Source organism: Piliocolobus tephrosceles, chromosome 21 (assembly GCF_002776525.5).
Source record: "Piliocolobus tephrosceles isolate RC106 chromosome 21, ASM277652v3, whole genome shotgun sequence".
NCBI lineage: Eukaryota > Metazoa > Chordata > Mammalia > Primates > Cercopithecidae > Piliocolobus > Piliocolobus tephrosceles.
The window spans coordinates 37914102-37934165 of record NC_045454.1 but is presented as its reverse complement, the minus strand read 5'-3'; the positions used below and the strand labels follow the sequence as shown (position 1 = coordinate 37934165).

The window sequence follows — 20064 nt, the reverse complement described above, 5'->3', positions numbered from 1 at the left end:
TATATTCAGTACAAATGTTTATTTTTGCAATGAGAACTGCACAAAAAAAAAAAGAACCTTTCGTATATAAGTGAAAAGTCTATGAATTCCCTTCTACAAATGTCTAAAGTGTTTAATACAAGTCTCAGATTCACTGACATAATTATTGGCCAAGCGATCCGTGCATACAGTACAGTGGGGGCTTGTACACACCTCTTACTCTGGTATAGGACTAAGATTTCTAGTACTGTGGGAAGGGTTGGGAAATGGCTGGAGAAATTAAATAGATCCCAGTTCTAATTACAACCCAGTTAGAGAGACACCCATCAGGGAGGTGTGGAGAAGGCCATGGCAGAGTTAAATCTTCAGCAGGAAGGTGCAGAGAAAACTATCCAGCTCAGCAGTTGGACCCAGCCTGGGGAAGTGTCTGAACAAAACAAGGAACAAAAATGAGGGGGTGGGATGAGATGGAAGAAACCCCAAAGAACCTAAATACGTCACACTTGAAGCGGCACAGTGGTATATGAGGAAGTGCCTCAGTGGGCAGGGACATCGAAGTGGGGGGCCTCTGGCTGGATGCCTGAACCACACCCTCACAGGGAGATTTGGCAGATCCAAAGACAATAAAGGACCTTTCAGGTCAAAAAGAGGGGATGTAGGTTAATAAACAGTGCTAGAAATGTTTCAGTTTGTTTCTACATACATATAAATTATATACTTGTATCTTACATCTTAGGGGCTCTTCTTGGCTGTCACCCGTGCCTTGTGGCTGGGGCATGTGCATACACAGGTGGGCACACAGGCAGGACGGCCACCTGTGGGCTTTCTGGGGCAGCAATGTGCACGTGTGTGTGTATATGCATGGGGGGTTAGGATTCTATTTTGGGGGACGTAGACTTATCTAAGAATATCTGGTTAACCCTGAGCTTACATGAAAGGAGGAGTTAGGTTGAGGCAGGCAAGGTAGGAAAAGTGGCCCAAGACCTTTGGTGAATGGGGGACAGGATGGAGTAGCGTGGAGGGGAAGAATACTGTCTGGAGTTTGGCCAGGGTTCTGCTGGAGTACACCCTCCACCTCGGCCAGGGTCCACAAGGATGGGTACTGGGCTCTGTGTCACAGCTTCAGCTTGGGGTGGTTGGTATGAGCCTGCATGGCTCCTGCCCAGGGCAGACAGGGACAGGTCACAGGAGAGGGGCTAGGTAACCCCTGGCGGTAGATCCTGTACAGAGGTGGTCTGGGGTCCAGGGGATCCCCTGGGCCTAGCCTAGGCAACAGTTCACAAAGAAATGTCAGGGAGACGCCAGCATTAAAAAAGAGAGATGTGTTTATTCCATGATCAGTACAGACCAAATGCATATTCACCGTATGAAAGTCAAACCAGTCAGTGACTCCAGAGTTTGGCCAACACTGAGGCACCAGCGTCGTGGTGTAGAGTGGGTTCTCATGGCACGCGTAACCTCACCAAGGGCTCCAATTATAAAATTAAAAAAAAAAAAAAAAAAAGCATGGGCAGGAACGGCCAGCTGGTCAGGGCTGGGCGGCCAGGTGGGGGAGTCTCAGTCTGTGGCGCCCCCAGGGTCTGGTGCCCCCCTCACCCCTTGGCCCTTCCTTTCTCAGTAAAAAAAAAAAATAAAAAAACAAAAAAACCAACAACAACAAAAAACACCAACTCAACAGATCTGACATTAAAAAACAAAAAAGCCAACAAATGGGTGGGGAGGGAGGGGAAGGAAAAGAAATCGCAGCTTTCTGGTTTTATAATTAAAAATAGACTAATAAAGTTTGAAACTGAGTAAAATATAGGCAGGATTTTTTTGTGTGTTTTGTCTTTTTTGTGGATTTTTTTGAGCTTTTTTCTTTTTTTACACCAGTTTGGTGGAGTCACCAACAAACTTCAAACAAAGATATGCCAACTATGTTCACTATACAGTACAGCCACGGTCACACACTACCCACAGCGCGGTGGCAGCCGCTGCTCAATGAGGAGACGATCACACCATTTCGGAGATAAGCAGTGCCATTGTGTCTGGAGGAGAAGAGAGAATTAAAAATAAAATAGAATTCAACAAAAAATATATATAGAAAAAAAAAAAAAAACAGAAACACAGGTGGGAAGGAACTGACTTTGGTTGGCGGCCTCACTCCCCGGCCGAGGGCTACCCACACAGGACAGTCGCCTCGCTCCGGATGCCATGGACACACACACCTCCACGGCACTATTCCCTTTTGCACAAGCAAACACTTACAGAGAGCGGCTCTCAATTAAAGGCTTGTGGGGGAGGGTCGGGGGGGTCTGTTCAAGGCAAAGTCAGTGCCAGCGAGGGGGTGGGCTGGCCTCGCCCGCTTCCAGCCCACGCGGGCCTGCCCTGGCCTCCTGAGAGCGGGCGGCGATTGCTGGGGTGTGGGGAAGGACTCCTGGCGGGCAGGATGTCACGAACGTCACGTTCTTGGGGACAGAAAACCAGTCACGGTGGCGGCAGCAACGATGTCCTGTGTATACTGTGTAGACATTTGGCGGAGAGAAGGGCCTCTGCCCCGCACTTGGGGATGCAGGGCTTGGGTCCAGCCGGCACTTGCTCGTAACAAGGCGTGCGCTGAGCAGACGTCCTGTGCGGGGTGGTGGGTGGCGGGACGTCTGTCCGACTGGCCGTAAGGCAGACAGGCTCTGCAATCCTCAGCTGCCCGTCAGGCCTGCCCCGGGCATAGCATGCAGGAGGGCCAGGCCCTGAGGCATCCCCTGGCCGCTGCTCCCACCTGCACCGCCGCCCCTAACACTATGGAAAGTCAATGTTTTGCCAGAAAATCAAAGTCAAAAGCCACCTAGGTGCGCTCAGAAAAGATTTTCTTCAAATATTGACAATAGATCACTCTGGAAATTCATGTCAATGGTAGCTGCCATCTGGAGAAAGGAAGGAGGGAGTCAGGAAGGTGACCTAGCCACCCTGCAGTTCCAAGTCCTCACACCCACTGCCCTCCCCAGGGCCGACCCCTCAGAGCGCCCATCCCGTTCACACACAGCTGCCCCTGCTGTGGAGGAGGCCTGGGCTCCCCTACTTCCCCTCCCTGTCCAGGCTCCAGTACCCCTTTCCCAGCTCCCCCAAGAGCTAACCCTTAGGCCAGGGTCCCCACCAGGCCTCCAGACTCACGGCTTCCCGGCGTCTTCGCTCCTGCTCCCGCTTCCGGGCCAACTCCCTCTGCTGGTCCAGCATGGACTGGGGCTGGGAGCTCTGGGCCTGGGGGGTGGCTGCGGCAGCCACCGCAGCCGCTTGTTGTTGCTGCTGCTGCTGTTGCTCCTGGCGCTGCTGCTGCTGCTGCTGCTGCTGCTCCTGGCGCCGGCGAGCCTCTTCATGGGCCCGCCGGGCCTGCTCCAGCGCATCCTCATCCTCTCGGCTCCTGGGCAGAGGGTCCCAGTCAGCCTGGGAACTGGTGTGGCCCCAGGAGTCCCCATGCCCCACCCAGAGCCCTCGCCCACCTCATGCGCTCCTGCCGCAGCCGCTCCTTCTCCTTCTCAGCGTGCTCGGCCTGAGCCTTCAGGGCCTTCTCACGCTCCTCCTTCTCCCGAGCAGCACGGCGAAACTGCTCAAAGCTGTCGCTGGATGACTTGGCTGTGGAGGAGGGGGTTGTTGGATGCTTCTGCACTAGGCTGGCCCAGGAGCCCATGTTCTTGATTTTCAGGTCCTGCAGAACAGAGAGGTTGGAGTGGGTGAGGGGTCTGCTGTGCCCAAAGGGCATAGCAGGGGGTATGCCCAGCATGGCACCTTTCATGGCCAAGGGGCAAGTGACACCCATGGGCCTCCATCCTGACCTTTTTGGGTGCAACCGGAGTCTTCGGCTCCTGTTTCTGTTTGTCCTTGTCAGGGGCCCCCGGTGGCGGTGCGTTCTGCTCAGGGGGCCGGATCACAGGCCTCCCGACATCCACAGGCTTCATCTCCGGCCCTGGAACATAAACAGCCCATAGGCCCAGGCCCACGGCGGGGCACAGTCCACCAGCCCCACAGCAAGCTCATGTCCAACACAGGCCTGGGGGCCTGAGCCCTGGCTGTGGGCGGAGAGGGCACTCACTCTGGGGCAGATGGACGGGGGCCTTGATGCTCTCCGGGTGCTTGGGGGGCTCCGGCCGAAGCGAGGGGCTGAAGGGCTCGCTGCGGATGATGGGTGAGTGGATCTTCTCCTCCTTCACCACCACCAGGGGCTGGGGCTGGACCACGGAGGCTGCACGCAGCTCCTGGGATGGCACAGGCACAGCAGCTGGTGAGGTGAGCAGGTACCCCCGGCCCCGGTCCACGCCTGGCCCTGGAGACTATGGCCCAGCCCTGCCCGTTACCTGCTTCTTAGGCTGGACGTTTTGCTGGGGTGGAGACTGGTGGGTCAGGCTCTGGAACTGTGACATCTGGGGGGAATGTATCATAAGCGGGGAGGGGGCTTCGCGGAGGTGACCTAGGAGAGGGGACAAGGAATGTGTCAAGGGGCTGGCTTAGAGCTGCTGGCCCTGGGCCACTTGGGCCCTGAGAAAATTGTCGGGAAGGAAAAGATGGGCTGGATGGAGAACCTACACATGCCACCCAGGCCCTGGGACAAGGGTCCATCAGCCCAGCTCAAGAAGGTAAAGACCCATGCAAGTGACTGGGCCTGGTGAGGACATGACCACTCCCCCAAAGGGCTGAGTGCCCTGTCTCTCCCTGCACGTGGGGAATAACTCAGTGTGCAGCAGGGCTTTCTGGAGCCTGGTGGCACCAGTCCTGGTGTTTGACCCTCCTGTGTGCATCAGAACCATCTGGGATACTGTGGCAAACACAGATCCTCACACATGTGGGCTTGGCAGGGCCTGGGCCCTAATACTTTTTAAGCCCACAAAGCTCAGCCTGGGTTCCTGCCAACTAGCCTGGCCCACGTGGACGACAGCAGGGGGTGCAGGACTCAGTCCTGAGGGTGGAGATGCTCAGGACCCTCCCCATGGTCCTAATTCCCCACTCAGCCTGCACGCCCCACAGAAGAGGGAAGCCTGGAATTGGCCTCCACCTGGGCTGAGTGGGGAGCAGGCAGAACAGGGCCTGGAGCTGTCTCTTTTAGGAAACAGACCAGCCTGCCACCTGCATGCAACCCAAGGCTGGGAAGGATCCAGCAGCCACAGGGACTACTGGGCTCTGAATCACAGTAAGCCAGCACCTCGGGACTGCGCAGCTGGAGAAGATGGAGAAGCTGAGTCCTGCCCATCCAACACGTGGCCTCTCTCTGCTGGAATCCCTGCAGGCAAGGGGCCTCACCGCCCACTGACTAGCTCCAGCTCGGGACAAGCCACACTGTCCACAAAGGAGGTTGCCTCTCTGCAATGCTTTTGCTCCCAGCCTAGCCTCACGCCCATCTCCTTCCACCGTCTGCCAGCACAGGCACCCTTGGGTTCTCCAGGAGTCCTGCTGGCTGGAGACGCCTATTTTCATAGGCCTGGAGCAAACCACAATGCCCCAGGTGTGGTAGATTCTCCTGCCTCTCTAGAGCCAGGACCCACTCCTAACGCCAGAAGACATTGCAGCTGCTTGGAGCCCATATGGTGGCCAGGCCCACCCTGTCCCCGCAGCCCACTGCCCTGTGTGGCTGGTTTTCCTGGCCTTGATGTCTCCTTCAATTCTAGCACACTGGGACCACTCTGGGCACTGCCATCTCCATTCAGTGCTGGAGGGCCCCAGGTCTGGCCTGCCAGGGATCCACAGGCACACGACTGCAACAGCTTCCCACCCACCTAGGGCAGCGCCTTCAGCACCTGCTGAGTCTGACCTGGGCAACAGTAGGCTCCGGGGGCTGTGGTTTATAGAAACCACCTGCCTGCTGGTGGGTTCAGAGGGTGGCTCACGGATGGCTCCTGAAAGCTGGCAGGGTGCCCAAGGATGCCTGTTAAGTCTCTTTGGGAGTCTAACAACTTGGCTTTTGGCCTGAAGCTCCCAGCAGGATCCCAATCCACACTCCTCCTGATGCCCCATCCTAGCCTGTTGGAGCTCGAGTCAGGGTCAGGGACCTGAAGTATAGCTGGCTAGAGGAGACCTGCCTCAGTCCTGGTAGGCGCTCACTGCACCCGAGTGCTGGCTCTAAATGCCTTGCATCCTGTCTATTACCCCCAACAGGAGCCTGGCCCTGCTTCACGTGAGAACAGGCACAGCTGCACAGCTGCGAGGCCCAACACCAATGTTTCCCAGGGAGGACAGGCAGCTGTTCTTGGCTCAGGACACGCAGCGATCCACTTGGCACCTGGCAGCTTTTTTTTTTTTTTTGAGATGGAGTCTCAATCTGTCACCCAGGCTGGAGTCCAGTGGCACGATCTCAGTTCACTGCAACCTCTGCCTCCCAGACTCAAGCGATTCTCCCGCCTCAGCCTCCCGAGTGGTTGGGATTACAGGTGTCTGCCACCACACCTGGATAATTTTTGTATTTTTAGTACAGACAGGGTTTCACCATCTTGGTCAGGCTGGTCTTGAAACTCCTGACCTCAGGTGATCCACCTGCCTTGGTCTCCCAAAGTGCTGGGATTACAGGCGTGAGCCACTGCACTCGGCCTGCACCCAGCAGCTGATTTGCAAGTAGCACCCGGTACACACCCAAGACAGATGGCACCATCTACACTGCTGAGGCCAGGACCCTCCACCCTAACCCTGCAGCACCACATCAGGAGGCACTGACCAGAACGTCCCCTACCAGAGCCAGCCAGGACATTTTAGTTACTGACAGTTAAGTGCCCAGAAAAGGAGAGAGGGTGTGGCCTGACCAATGCTGTCAATGGGAAAAGGGTGGCCTGGACTGGGCTGGAGGCTGGGAACAGGTGACGAGGACAGGTCCCGGGCAGGCTCTGAGCTGCCTTTGGGCTTCCAGCTCAGTGCTCCCCACCATGGTTCTGGCTCTCCCTGAACTTCACTACTCACTCTGCTTTCTAAGTTAGCTGCTACCTGTCTGTGATCACTGCCTCTTGGAAGCATATCCTGACCCCCTCGAGGTGGATCAGGTGCCTCCCCTGGGCCCCTAGCTTCCCCACCTAGCATTGTCGTGCTCCTGACTCTAAGTTCTAAGAGGGACCAGAGGGGCCTTATTCCGGGTGATCTCGACTCACAAGCAAGACAGACACCTGATAAACACGCTGCAAAAAGCACCAATGACCCTTCCAGGTCCCCCTCCAAACAGCCAGACTTTGAGGCTCAGCTCTGAACCCACTGCAGCCTGAAGCATGAGTTAACCCTTCCGGCTTCCTGAGGAAAAAACTACAGGCCCAGCACCAGCCTCCCTAGAGTCTTTAGGTGAGGGCCACTTACCGGTTGAGTAGGGGTCTGACTTGTGGTGCCGGGGTGAATGGTGATGTTGGATGACTTGCTGAGGCTTGGCAGGCTGCGGCGGGGGTGGCTGCTGGCCTGGGGGCTGGTGAGGGGGCTGCTGGCCCTGGGGTGGTGGGGGCTGTTGGATGTGGGTGGAGAATTGCATGGGCTGCAAGTGCACGGGCCGTGGAGGGGGCTGATGCTGCTGCTGGGGCGGGGGCTGGGGCTGGGGCGGTGGGGGTGGTGGCGGCTGCTGCTGCAGCTGCTGCTGCACAGAGGGGTGGGGTGGGGGCGGCAAGGGGGGCGGGGGCTGGGACTGCACCTTCACGGAAGGGAGTAGCGGCGTAGGGGGCTGCACCTTCTGCAGTTGCTGCAGGTACAGCTGCATCTGCATGGAGGTGAGGGGTGGGGCAGGTGGCTCTTCATCCTCCAGCAATACTTGGGGTGGTTGGGCCATGGGGGGCTGTGGGAGCGGGGGTGGTTGGGTCAACGCTGGTGACACGGCTGGGGGCCGGGCGGGCTTGGGAGGCAGGGCAGCGGCTCGGTTGCTGGGCCGTGATGGCTGCTGCGGCAGCGCGTTGTGCAAAGCTGGAAGGACACAATACCGAGGTGGTGAGACCTGAGCACCTGTGGCTCCAACCTGGCCTTTCTGCTCCATCCTGACCTCATCTGGACTCCAGTGGCCTCCTCCTAGCCTCCCTCAAACCGGCACTCCCTCCCCACCTACCATGGTCTCCCACAAACTCCAGAGCAGCAAACAGCTTTCAGAGAGGGCTTTAGGGCAGTGTCGTCCTGCCCTATGCTGTGTCCCCAGCTCCTGCTCCCCATGCTCACAATGGCCCTTCAGACCTCAGTGCGGAGCTTGGTCCCCCACTTGCCCGGTCGTTGCCCAGGCCCCCAAGAAGGTGGCCCTGTCCCCATATCCCCCCGGTGAGTGCTGTCCAGGTTCCACAGGAGGAATCCCATTGCATGAGTGCATCCCCCAACCCCGATGAGAAAAGCTGCAGACGAGTCGCAGCTTTTCTCATCTAACATGACGCCTGGCCCAGGGGGCGAAATAAGTCAAAATCATCTAGATTGTTACTCAAATGTCTCAGGTGTTTAAAAAATAAAAATCTTTTGAATCAACGTGTTATAACTTCATGCAAGACCTGTCTTGAGGCGAACCGAGGCAGGAAGGGGTCTCAGCCCACAGCGGGGTGGGCCACGGCTCACCTGGAGGAGAGACCACCGCGTGCTGGTTGAGATGGGGTGGAGTGCTGTGCTCAGGCGGCTGGGGCAGGTGAGGGGGCAGCTCGGGCTGCGGCAGGTGCAGGATGGGCTGGGTGAAGTGGCCGATGGGGTCAAAGACGCTGCCTGGGAGCTGGGGCTCCAGGACGGGCACCTGGGTGGCAATGAAGGGTGGGGGCGAGGACTTCATCGCCGGGGCTGCCTGCTGAGGCATGGAGGGTGGGGGAGGCGGGGGCGGCGGCTGCTGTTGCTGCTGCGGAGGTGGAGGCGGTGGGGGCTGCTGGGGAGGCGGGGGCGGCTGCTGGGGCACAGGAGCCGGGGCCTGCTGCATCTGCTGATGGTGGTGATGATGGTGCTGCAGATAGAAAGACAGACAGGCTGATGTCAGGCAGGCAGAACCGGCCAGGGCCAGACCCAATGTCCCACGTAATGGAGGATGCCCCCTGAGCCCATGTACCTTCTTCTGCTCCCTCCCGGGGTGCCCCTTCTTTTTTGACTTCGGAGCCATCTCTGCAGAGGAAAAGAGAAGGTAGTGAGGCTCTGGGGGAGAAGGTGAGTGAGCTGGCCTTGGATGGATAAAGAGGAAAAAACAGGGCACGTTCAGGAGAAGGACCAGTGACCCTGAGAGAGGGCAGCCGGGTTCAAAGCGGGATAAGTTGGTCATCACGGGGGAGTGAGAGACATGCGAGGCATCACCTACCCACTTGCCTGCTGCTTTTCCTAGCAGGGACTGTGCCTGAAAAAGCTTCCCCTGCCAAGCTTCAGATCACCACAGCCGCACCGGAAGCTGAGAGCTTGCCCAACGCCTCCCACTACTCAAGGGTCAGTCACTTACTATAGGGACTGAGTGCATGGCCTGGACGGCAACCTGCTCAGTTTTCCAACAACTTGTGATGGCTGCAATGGTCACATTCATCTGACAGTTGAGAAAAGAGGGGCTCTGAGAAGGGAGGGGACTTGTCTAGGGTCACATGCCTAAAAAGCAGCTTCACAGGGGCCTCCAACTGCATGGCCCTCTGAGGCCCACTCCTTTCCATTCTCCAAGGGGAAGCAGAGAGGCTCAACTGGGGCGAGAGCCACAGGACGGTGAGGAACATGTCGGCAAGGGAGAATGCAGAGAGCCCACTCCGGGAAGAAAAAAAGGAGCAGGCTGGCCCCCTGGCAATGACCAGCAACTAAAGAGGTAGATGGACCTCAGAAGTCCCTGCTTTGGGACACAGTCACCATGCTGCAGACAGAAGGCGGCATGTGCCCTCGTTCCTGTGGGCTGACAGCTTGGCACCACAGTGGGGTGGATGGGTCCAGGGTATGTCTGCCCCTACGAGGTGTACTCGAGAGCCAGCGTGCCCACCTCTGTCCCCACTCCAGAGATTTACACTGAGGGATTTCTGCCAGCTGGATGTCCCCTCACCAAACATGGATGGTGTACAAGCCCCAGTGGGGGACATGAGCCCTGGCCAGTGCTCACGGGCTGGCAGGTCACACAGTTGCCAGCCACCAGATTGGAGGCCGGGCCCATGGTATGGCGCCTTTTGGATTCCTGTCACTGAGATCACTTCATGGCACTGCCTGGCTTTGCCTGAGCTCCTTGCCAGGGTGCTGCCTCTTGCTGCTGGTGTTGGAGGACACATGCTTTGCCCAAATCGAGGCTCCTTCCACTTGGATCTGTTTCGTGGAGGGCCACGCTAAGCTTCTGTGAGGCTCGTGGCCCTCAGTGCAGCAAGACACCAAAAGGGATGGGGAAAGACCTTGTGCCCTGTAAGAGCTCACCACTCCACGCGAGACAAGACACAGACACAGACCTCAGCAGCTACAGACACACGTCCTTGTACAAATGACCAGGGGCTGCAACTGGGGACACGGGGGAACCTGGGGCCCCACCTCAAACCTGCATACAGGGCTCAGGACGCTCTGGGTCAGAGTATGACATCTGGTGAGAGAGATACTGTTGTGGGTGAGACATGCCAGAAGGGAAAGCTTGGGTAGATTTGCAGTGTCAGGGCAACAGGGAGTCTGACTGCTGTGGGGCGGTGGGAGGAACACTGGCTGCAGAGGTTGGCGGCCACAGGACCAGTGGGACCCTGCACACTAGGGAAGCAGGAAGAAAAGGCCACGGCTTCTCTCCCAGCACTAATCCCAGTGTGAGGAGGTGATGGAGCCATGGTGTCTAGGGGCATGCTGGGCATACCTCGGAGGGGACCTGGGGCAGGAGGCGGAAGGTAGTGGGAAGCAGCAGGGCCACCGTGTGAAGTCTGACTAGGAGAAGCCTCAGGGATGTGTCCAGATGCAGAGTTGAGGGAGAAAGTGTGTGTGCAAGGGAAGGACAGGCTGGGGCTCGCCTACTGTCTTGTGGCCTTGGAAGAAACCTTGTTTTTTCAGTTGTAAAAGAGGGATGGCCACTCTTAACACCTCACAGCCTGTGGGCTGTGAGCAGAGGCCCATAGGAGGAGATGTAGGGATAATGTGCAGCAGGGCCTGTGGGGATTCCAGGAGGCATGTCTCAGCTGCCTTGGAAAGGCCACAGGTAATATCCTGGGGACTTGTCTCCAGGGCCCCTTGCAAGTGCTGGGGCCCCCAGGCAAGGCAGGACTAACAAGTGGGGGAGAGAAGGCGGGCGGTGCACGGCAGACCCCCAGGACCAGATGACTGAAGGGGCTGGTGGTAGAGGTAGCCCCATCTGGCCCACATGGTCTGAGCCTTGTGCTGGAGTTACCAGTAAAAGACAAGACAGGAAGTGCACAGCTTCACAACACACCAGCCCCAAGACACCCCCACACAAAACTCTCTAGAAAGGGTTACATGAAGATGGCCTCAAGTACGGTGTGATCTTTATTCCATGACAATCTTCAACTCAACACAAATTTCATCTTTACATAGGATGGTAATTGTACAAAGAAATAAAATGTTTTTTAAAAATCCGATTAAAACACTGATTCCGCCCACCCCCCAGCCCCACTCCAATAAAGGAGGCAGGATGGAGGGTAAGGTCAGGGCAGAGGAGAGGAGTCCCCGCCTGCACTGAGCGGCCGCCTCCCGCTCCTCCTCAGGACCCACAGCCAGCTGGTGCGTTGAGGCCCGGCTGGCACTTCCTGCACAGGAGGCTGCCAACGAGAAGTGAGTGGGCACTGTCCTCTCTGGCTGTTCCTGGGGCACCAAGCACAGGTGACAGCTTAAGTCTAACGTGCTTTCAAGTTCAACAAGCCCTGAGCGCGCGCTGCCAGATGGAAGCCCCATGGGCAAGAAGGAGAGGGTCCCTGGACAGTGAGGCTGAAAGGACCCTGGAGGAGAACTGGCCTGTGGCTATGGCCCATGTGCACTGTGCGTGTGTGCGCAGTGTGTGTGTGTGTGGGGGGGGGGGAGGGAGGGGAAGGGGCAGCATGCAGGCCTGACACTGTGAATCCAGGCTGCCATTTGGTCCAAGAAAGCAGAACCTTCCCAGAAAGACAATGCCAGCAGCATTACAACTGTCCTGTGGGAATCTGGGCATGAAGGCTCTCCCGCCTGCTCCCATCTCAGCCAGGCGGGGCTGCAACAGGAACACAACAGGCGCAGGCCAAAGGGCAGCTCAGAATAGTTTGTTTGGCAAACGGAGCTTGACTGGAAGCTGGACGCCCAGAGAGGATCAAGAGCAGCCCAGGAACTCCTGAGCATCAATGCAGGCCCTGGGAGGCTCTGGTGAAGCCAAGGCTAGCCCCTGCTTCCACAGCGAATCTGGGGCAGTTGCAGCTGCTCAAGCCCAGGGAGCTGAGGAGAGCTGCCAGGGCTCCCATGTGGGCGGGGAGCCGGCACCCGAGGGCTTGCCCATGGCGACAGCCCACTTCCAGTTCCAGAAGAAGGCAGGCCTTTAGGAAGCACCCACAATCTACACTTTAAAAAAGAAGAAAAAATGAAGAGCCCCTGAAACGCAGACGCAGTTTCTTAGGGGACTTTTCACGTCAGGCAGTTTTCTGCTGAGATGCTGGATTTGTGACCAAAAAAGGGCCGGTATTTATTTTTAGAGCAAAAAAGCCTATTAGTGCCTCTGGGAGGGCTTGGATGATGTGGCCACCCTCGCCTCCCCAACCCCAGGGGCTGTCGTTACTCTAAGTGACTGAAGACAGGGAAAATGTTCACACTGTTAACACCAATCAGAGGTGTCCATGGGGCAGTCCCTGAGGGTCTGTGACACCCTCTCCGGTCCACCAGCCCAGATTCGCCCCCCTAGAGGAGGTGCGTGGGGTGAGGTGGGGTTGGGGAATGATGGGCCCAAGGCCCTTCAACAGTGCCTGCCCGGCAGGTCCTGCACACAGCAGCCTGGTTCCAGGAGGTACTTTCCCTATGTGACTTGAGAAGAGGGAGGCCAAAGAAACTGGGGAAATGCCTGCCAGGCAACTTAAGCTTTTGGAAATGCACGGGAACAATGGAGACGGAGGAGGAGGAAAGACTCCAAAAGGCTCAGAGTCAGTGGTGGCTCGAGCCTTATAGGGTATCAGTGAGAAGCATGCTGTGGGAAGAGCCTCACTGAGCCTTCCAGGGTCTAGAGGCCTTGCCTCTAAAGCTCCCACTCCTTATCTGGGACAGCTCTAGAGGTCAGAGTGTTCTTCCGCACACTGAACAAGAGCTCTCCGGGACTAATGTCACTGCGAGGTTCAGGAGGGAAGTAGTTAGGGTCCAAAGTCCCAGAAAAAGAGGGATGGGACAAAGAGAGAAAACATACTTGGGGTCTGGCTTTGCACACAGAGCAGCACCACATGAATGCAAGTGTGGGGGATTGTCATCACCCTCCAGGAGATGCCACCCACCCAGAGGACCCCAGAGGACCAGGGAGGCTGGGCAGGACAGCCAGGCAGTCTTTACACAGGGAGGCCCGGGCTGCTGGCCAGGCAGGCAGCCTTCCCGAAGGCGGGACTAGGCATGTGCTGCTAGACATGACTAATCCACCCCGGGGGACAGGCCCAGGGCTCTGAGGAATTCCATAACTTGATGGAGTCCTGTCCCTTTCACGGAAGAAAATGGACTTAAGCTATAGCTTGCTGGGAAGGAATCTGGAACTGAAGACCGTTTTATTAAGAGTCCGTGTCCAATGATTAGGCAGGACCTACGTAGAGGGAGAGAGAAACCAGTGTGAGAGAAATGGTGTGGAATGTACCATTTAAGTCACAAGAACAGAAGAACTGCAGACCGAGCCAGCCTCCTGCGCCCTGGTGGCTGATGCGCACAAGAACAGCACTGGAGACTGGAGCCCTGCCCCGTGCCTGGCTAACCGTAGGTAGGGACAGACCCACCACCCCCTTAGAAAGGTCACAGAGGCAGAACTCATGAACGCCTCGGAAACCACCCCCAGCCCGCTCAGCTTCTACAGAGTGGCTTTGGCCCCCACTACCAAGCTCCACGAGTGCCCTGCCTGCTGAGCGCACGCCGGCATTTCCTTTACTGCCCTCAAGCGGCTTCTTTTGAATTTGAGTGGTGCCCCTGCCCTGTCCCACCAGACAGGTGTGGCAAGCCAACTAGGCCCCTGCTGACTTTGAGCTCATCTCATCCAGGGGCTGCGCACTGTCTATTCTCAGGGAGGCAATGCCGGCCCTTCCGCCTGGGTCCCTAAGAAAGGAGGTACCCGAATGCAGGATCCCCAGTGGAGGGGAAAGAGCAAACAGCCTCATCTCTGCATTCCTCCAGATCCCCCAAACAAAAAGTTCAAACTCTAAAAAGCAGAACCTATTATATACACCGTTGAAGAGGAAGAAAAAAGAAAAAGAAACAAGCCAAGGAATAAAGTCTTGTCCTTTCTTTCCTTTTCTGGGGCATCCAACATGGCTCCCTGGACCAGGGAGAGGCGCTGGGCTCGTTCCCACCCACGCAGCAGAGCAGATGCCTCTGCTGGAGTCACGGATGCAATCGACGTGCTACTCCCTGGCCCCTGAGTGCGGGCATGGGAAAAACCCGCCCACTGGCGGCCTCTCACTCCGAGCCACATTCCACAAGGCTCACCCTCAGCCGCCCATGAAGCCCCAGAATCCCTCCAGCTGCAAATACTGGGTGTGTAGGGGGGAGTCACCTGGCTGTGCAGATGGAAAGGCTACTGCCCCATCTTCAAGTCTCTTCCTATTCCCCCACCTTCAGGGTCCTCACTCTTCCCCTAGGTAAACGCCACACTCTGGAGGACGCAAGCAGCAGGCCTGGAGATGCGACTAAGTGCCTCAAAGGCCCTGGGGGTCAGGAAGCTGAGGCTGGTTGTGTGGTAAGAATGCCCCATGGCCTCTGTCTGCACTTCCCAGCTCGAATCTTTCCAAAACATCAAGCATTCCTTTTTCCCCTGGAGCCATTAAGAAACACCCACACGCTCCAATCCTGGGAAAAGGAAGCCAGGAGACTAAAATAGCTGGACTGCGCTCCCGCTCCAACTAGAAGACCAGACCAAAGCCCAGGAGGATCTCTCACACCTCCCTGAAACCCTGTCCCAGCCCAGGTAGCTGAGGTGCAGGGGGTATCCCTAAGAGGAATATAAGCTATGGAGACACCTCAGCTCACAAAGATCTGTGCGTGACACTTGGGAAGAGCCAGATGTCAGCAATGTGACAAGTGAAAGCTAGGAGATTCCTAGGACATGCCCTGCCCCATATGCTGGGCAGACCTAACCCCACTGCTAATGACAGCAAAGCCACAGTGCTGTCCACAGCCCACCTGGGACAGTATCTTCCTCCAGTCTGACCCCCCCAGGTCTGCAGATGCCCTAGGGGTGGTGGGAGGGTGGCATTTGTGCCCTACCCCTGCCTGTTTCAATACAGAACCCTCAAGCAGCTCCAGGCTTTAGTTGGAATCGCAGCTCAATGAAAGACCACAGCCCAAGCACTAGCTGGAATGAGAGGAAGTGGTAGGGCTGGCCCACTGCACTGCATGCTGCCGGGGCAGAGGGTGGGGAATACATGGTAGCCTGGGACCCAGCTAGGAAAGCAGCACCCACCCCCGCCATCCTCCCCCTGCCTGTGTTCCGTGGTTTCCTGAACTGGAGCCTGGCCGCAGAGGACCGCCCCACGCCTGCATCAGTCTACAGCATCCTGGTCTATGGACAGCTGCCAGGAGGGGTGTTCAGTATCGCACCCCCCAGCCTCAATCTAATGACTCTGTTCGGTTTCTTTTGGTGATTCATGTCTCAGGGCCGTGTCAGCAGAACTAACCCCGTAGTATAAGTGACAAAAATAGGCCCTTTCAGGAATTTCGGCTCTAATCCAAATGGAAACATAAGAACAAGGGGGGTTGGGGGGAGCTGCAAATCAATTAGGCCCCAAAATACCAAAGGGAAATAAATAATGTTCCCCCACCCTGACCCACTCCCCGACTAAGGCAGAGCTGCCAGTAACTGGCCATGGACATCAGGACTGCTGGACTTCCTGGACCCAGGAGAGCAGCTACTGAAGGAGCTACACCCTCTCTGCTCCCCCGCCCTGAGAATGCAGAGTCCTGTGCAGGACAGGGCAGGAGAAGGCTGCACTTATTGGTGCCAGGGTGTGGGTTCCCGCTTCAGGATCTGCCGTACAAAACCCTCACAGCAGCCCCGCCTGAGAGCAGAAGCACCCTGCCGGCCCACGACAGAGCTCACTCAGTGCACACAGAAGGCAAAGGAAAGCCCCTGCTGGTCAGGACTGCGAAGACAAAAGGGAGCCAGGCAAAACCCAAGGTGGGGAGGGCGTCTGGGAAGAGGGGAAGGCCAGAGCCCAGGCAGCTGCGCGAGCGGCCAGGGCTGGACTGCCACAGCCTGGGAGCCTGGGAGCCAGCGGCTCTGAGACTGTAAATCTCGCCCTCCTTCCCGCCAGGACAGCTGTTCCCAGGACTCTCAGATTACTTGTTGCACAATCTTTCCACTTTTTTTAAAGTGGGGGAGTGAAAAAATAATAAAATCTCAGCAGCGGCAGGAGGGGTGTAGGGCACTCACTCAGGAAGCCAGGAGCGTTCCCAACTCCTCTCCCAAAGCAGAGGAGCCCAGAAGAGGGACGCAGAGGCCAAGGGCAAAGGCCACGACCACAGACTAGAAATCAGGATGTGATGTCCACAGCCCTCTAAGGTGTCTTGTCTTGTGAGGGCTAAAATAGCAAACCGCCCCCCACCCCCCCCACACCATGCCACGTCATTTTAGTTAATCGGGTCCCCTGACAATTTCAGCATCTGGGGTTTCCACTTGGTCACTCAGATCCTTACATGAAAAGGCTACAAAACCTCCGGTAGGAGCAGCCAGCTAGAAAACAGGAGGTGCAAAAACCCAGAGGAAGGCAAGCTGGAGGCTTGGCTGGCACCGAAAGTGAAAAGTCAGCGGCCACCAGGAATGCTAATTGGATCCAAGAATACAGCCATTCACCCCACTCACTGTGCGGCGAGTGGGGGCCCTAGCTTTGGGTGGCAGAGCCAGCCCTATCCTGGGCAGCCATGGGGTGCAGCGCCTCCTGCTGGCTGATGGATTACAAAAGCAGTGTGGGGAGAGTGCTGGTTAGAGATGAAAGGGTGAAGGATGGCGACAGGGAAGGCCAGGAGGCCAGGGAGCTGCCCAGGGCATTCTGCACAGTTGTGCTAGAGAATGTGGGCATCTGGAGTCCTGGAGGGTCTTTCAGCCCACTTCAAGGCAAGTCTCCTCACTCACCTGGGAAGCAGAGGGCACCAGGCTGTCCAAGGGAAAAGGAATAACTGACAAGACCCGAGGTGCCACCCTGCCCCCGCCCCATCTGTGCGCACACACCTCAGAGCAACATGGCTCTCCCCAGCTGCTGTGAGGGGTCCTCAATCTTCCTTGGCACGATCAAGTTATTTACATGCACTGATTATTGACGGTTAGCATTTATTTCTAGTTAGAATAAAATCCCAGGGATGCGACAAGCCCGTGGGAAAACATGCAGGAGTCTACTGCCAAAACACAGGTTTCCCACTGTGGATGCCCACTCCCCAGCCTGCCTGAGACCCTAGGGCCAGCTCTCAGGTGGTCTGCAGCACGCCAGCTCACTGATGCAGCTGCACCAGCCTAGCGGCAACCCCGCTGGCCATAAACACAGGATGTTAGCTCCATCGCTCAGCAGGGTCTGGTCGCCAGGCCTCCTGGGCACCATGGCTCCCTCCCTATCCTCTCCTCTGCACCAGCCTGAGCATCTGTGCCCCTGAGAATAATAAGGAAAGTGCACACTTGGAGGAGAGCAGACCCTCTCCACTCCCACCTGGCACCCAGAATCACTACCTGCCTCCACCTCCCACTGAGGCTGCTGCTCAAAAGGTGGGCTCTAAGGCGGAACCCAGGGTCCGACGTGCAGGCCCACAGGGCTTGAAGAGAAGGGACTGTTAGTTAGAATTGCAGGAGAGACACACCAAGTCCAGGTGCGTGTGGAGTTAGGGCAGATTCAAGAGCAGCCAACACAGCAACGAGCACACTCTGGGGGAGGAGCAGGCAATGGCCAGGGCCCAGGTGATGGCAGGGGCCAGCAGCAGACTGGCCATGCGGTTGGCCAGCTGCAGTCTGCTCCACATCCACCAGAAACCAGCGAAGTGTCTCCCTGAAGCTGCCGCACTGCATGTGACTGTGATACGGGGAAGGCCCTAGGGACATGAAGTCTCCTCTGGGGCACAAAGCTGGGTGCGGTCACCTCAAGGTCAACAGCACAGCCTGGGCCCCCATGCCCACAGTCCTCATGGCCCAGCCTCCCCACCCACCATCCAGGGCTCCGCGGTGTCAATGCCCTTGGCCATTTGTCCTCCATGACCAGCCCCTGGCAGGGACAGCATGACGGACAGGCTGAGAGAATGGACACTGTTGCACAGAATGCAAGGCTATCCATGGCCCCAGGGAGACGACACAGAGACAGGCAGACAGAGGAACTGAGCAAGTTCTGGGATGGCCATCTCTGGGCTCCAGCATCCTGGACACAGGACTGAGCTGGTGCTGGGCATAGGTGGGAGGAGTTTGGTAAGACACGTAGGACACAAGTCACCTAACCTGTTTCGGAGTCTTCGCTGTCAGAGGAGCTGGACTCACTGGAGCTCTCCGACTCTGAGGACGAGAAGCCCTTCATCTTGGAGGAGCCGGCAATCACATCAACTTTCTCAGCTGCAACCCAAGCAATGGGAGCTTGTCAGGCGAGGCCGTGGCCCAGGAGGCCGCTCTAAGCCATGGGCACACCCCATCCATCTGGAGGAAGGACCAGTGAGGAGCCTGTGCACGGTGGGCCCAGGGGCTGCTCCTGCCAGCTGCCACTCCCAGAACCCACGTGGCCCCACAGTTCCCATGGGTAGACTGAGGACATTGGGATTTCAAGGTTCCTTCAATCTCTCAAAGTTCCCTTTGGGGGGTTTATCAGGGATTCAAGAGACCAGGCAGAGGGGTAATTTCCTAACACAAGGTACCGCTGGGTATGAGGCTTGGATTCTCCCAGTTACTGTTCAGACAGGGGAAGAAGAGGATCCAAAAGGAACATGCTGCCCAGAGGTAAGGCAAGGCAGGGAGAGACCCCAGGGGGTCTCTCAACACAGCTGTTCAGACACACACCGGAATCATCATGTGGTGTGCCCCAGGTAGGGGCCCAAGGACACCAAGAGCCAATCTGGGCTGGGGACAAAGACTGTGCAATGCCCTGACACCGGATCCTAAGTCCTCAGAGGAAAGCCATAGGCCAAGATGAGCTGTGTGACACAAAAGAACTGCTTGGAAGAGTCCAGAAAGGATGCCACACCTAACTGTCCCTGCTAGAGAGGGACAAAGGCCGGTTCAGTGCTGCATTAACCATTGGTACACAGGTCCTGGGACCCTGCAGACCCGCCTGTCCTCCTTCCCCAAAGAGGCCAGAGGAAGACTCAGCAGCAGGCAGCCTGGGTTGAAAGCAGCTCTGGTTTAGAACACAGCTTCAGGCAACAAGGTGCAGAGGGGCCCCAGACACCACCAGTCAGTGATCTAGAAAGGCACTGACAGTCTAGGGCCGAGGGTGATGTCACAACCTTTCAGGGATTTCTGTGTCAAGAACACAAACATTATAATTGGAAAGAAAAAGCGCACAGAGAGTAGACTGAGCAAGGAGGGAAGTTACTAAGGGTGCCCACAGAAGGACCCCCACGCCCAGAGGGCCCAAGCACACCTTGAGGTTTCCTTTTCTTCCGCAAACAGGAGGTGACATAGCGCTCCAGCTCACGCAGCGTGGACGGCTTCAGGGTCTCAAAGTCGATCTCAATCTCGTCGGGGTTGGAGTTCTTCAGCGAGGGCTCCCGTGACTGGATGATGTGCACCACGCGGCCCAGCTTCTCGCCGGGGAGCTTGTTGATGTCCAGGCTGAGCTGCCGCTTCTCCTCATAGGACATAGGCTTGCACTTGTCTTCTTCCTCCGACTCATACGTGGGAGGGGGCTTGCTCTTCATGGGCGCTGGCTCCTTCTTGCTATGAAGGGACAACGCAGACATCATCAAGAACGGGCCCGCTGAGGACGCCAGGCACTCATTCCTTCACATGTATGTTGGGGTGAAGGGGTGCCCTTCCCATATCCCCCACCCACCAGCCTTCACAGGAAACGGGGCATAGGCAATTCAATCTCTGGGAGCACCCAGTGGACACTGAAAGTAAACTGT

The 20064-nt window shown here is 57.1% G+C and overlaps 1 protein-coding gene across 2 annotated transcripts in view; it reads right to left on the bottom strand.

Annotated features, from left to right (window-relative positions):
• Positions 1 to 2810: 2810 nt before the first annotated feature.
• The window catches only part of BRD4 (bromodomain containing 4), a 52632-nt gene continuing 35378 nt past the window's right edge, over positions 2811 to 20064 (bottom strand). The window contains exons 9-19 of one of the 2 annotated variants that reach the window (XM_026457009.1): positions 19581 to 19876; positions 18449 to 18559; positions 8960 to 9012; positions 8488 to 8857; positions 7273 to 7860; positions 4305 to 4417; positions 4043 to 4205; positions 3786 to 3916; positions 3453 to 3658; positions 3127 to 3373; positions 2811 to 2879 (exon numbers count right to left, since the gene is read on the bottom strand). In XM_026457009.1, coding sequence (XP_026312794.1) covers positions 2811 to 2879; positions 3127 to 3373; positions 3453 to 3658; positions 3786 to 3916; positions 4043 to 4205; positions 4305 to 4417; positions 7273 to 7860; positions 8488 to 8857; positions 8960 to 9012; positions 18449 to 18559; positions 19581 to 19876 — 2347 coding nt within the window. Of the gene's footprint in view, positions 2880 to 3126; positions 3374 to 3452; positions 3659 to 3785; positions 3917 to 4042; positions 4206 to 4304; positions 4418 to 7272; positions 7861 to 8487; positions 8858 to 8959; positions 9013 to 11297; positions 13580 to 18448; positions 18560 to 19580; positions 19877 to 20064 lie in introns of those variants that run through there. The other variant, XM_026457010.1, reaches the window with a different exon arrangement.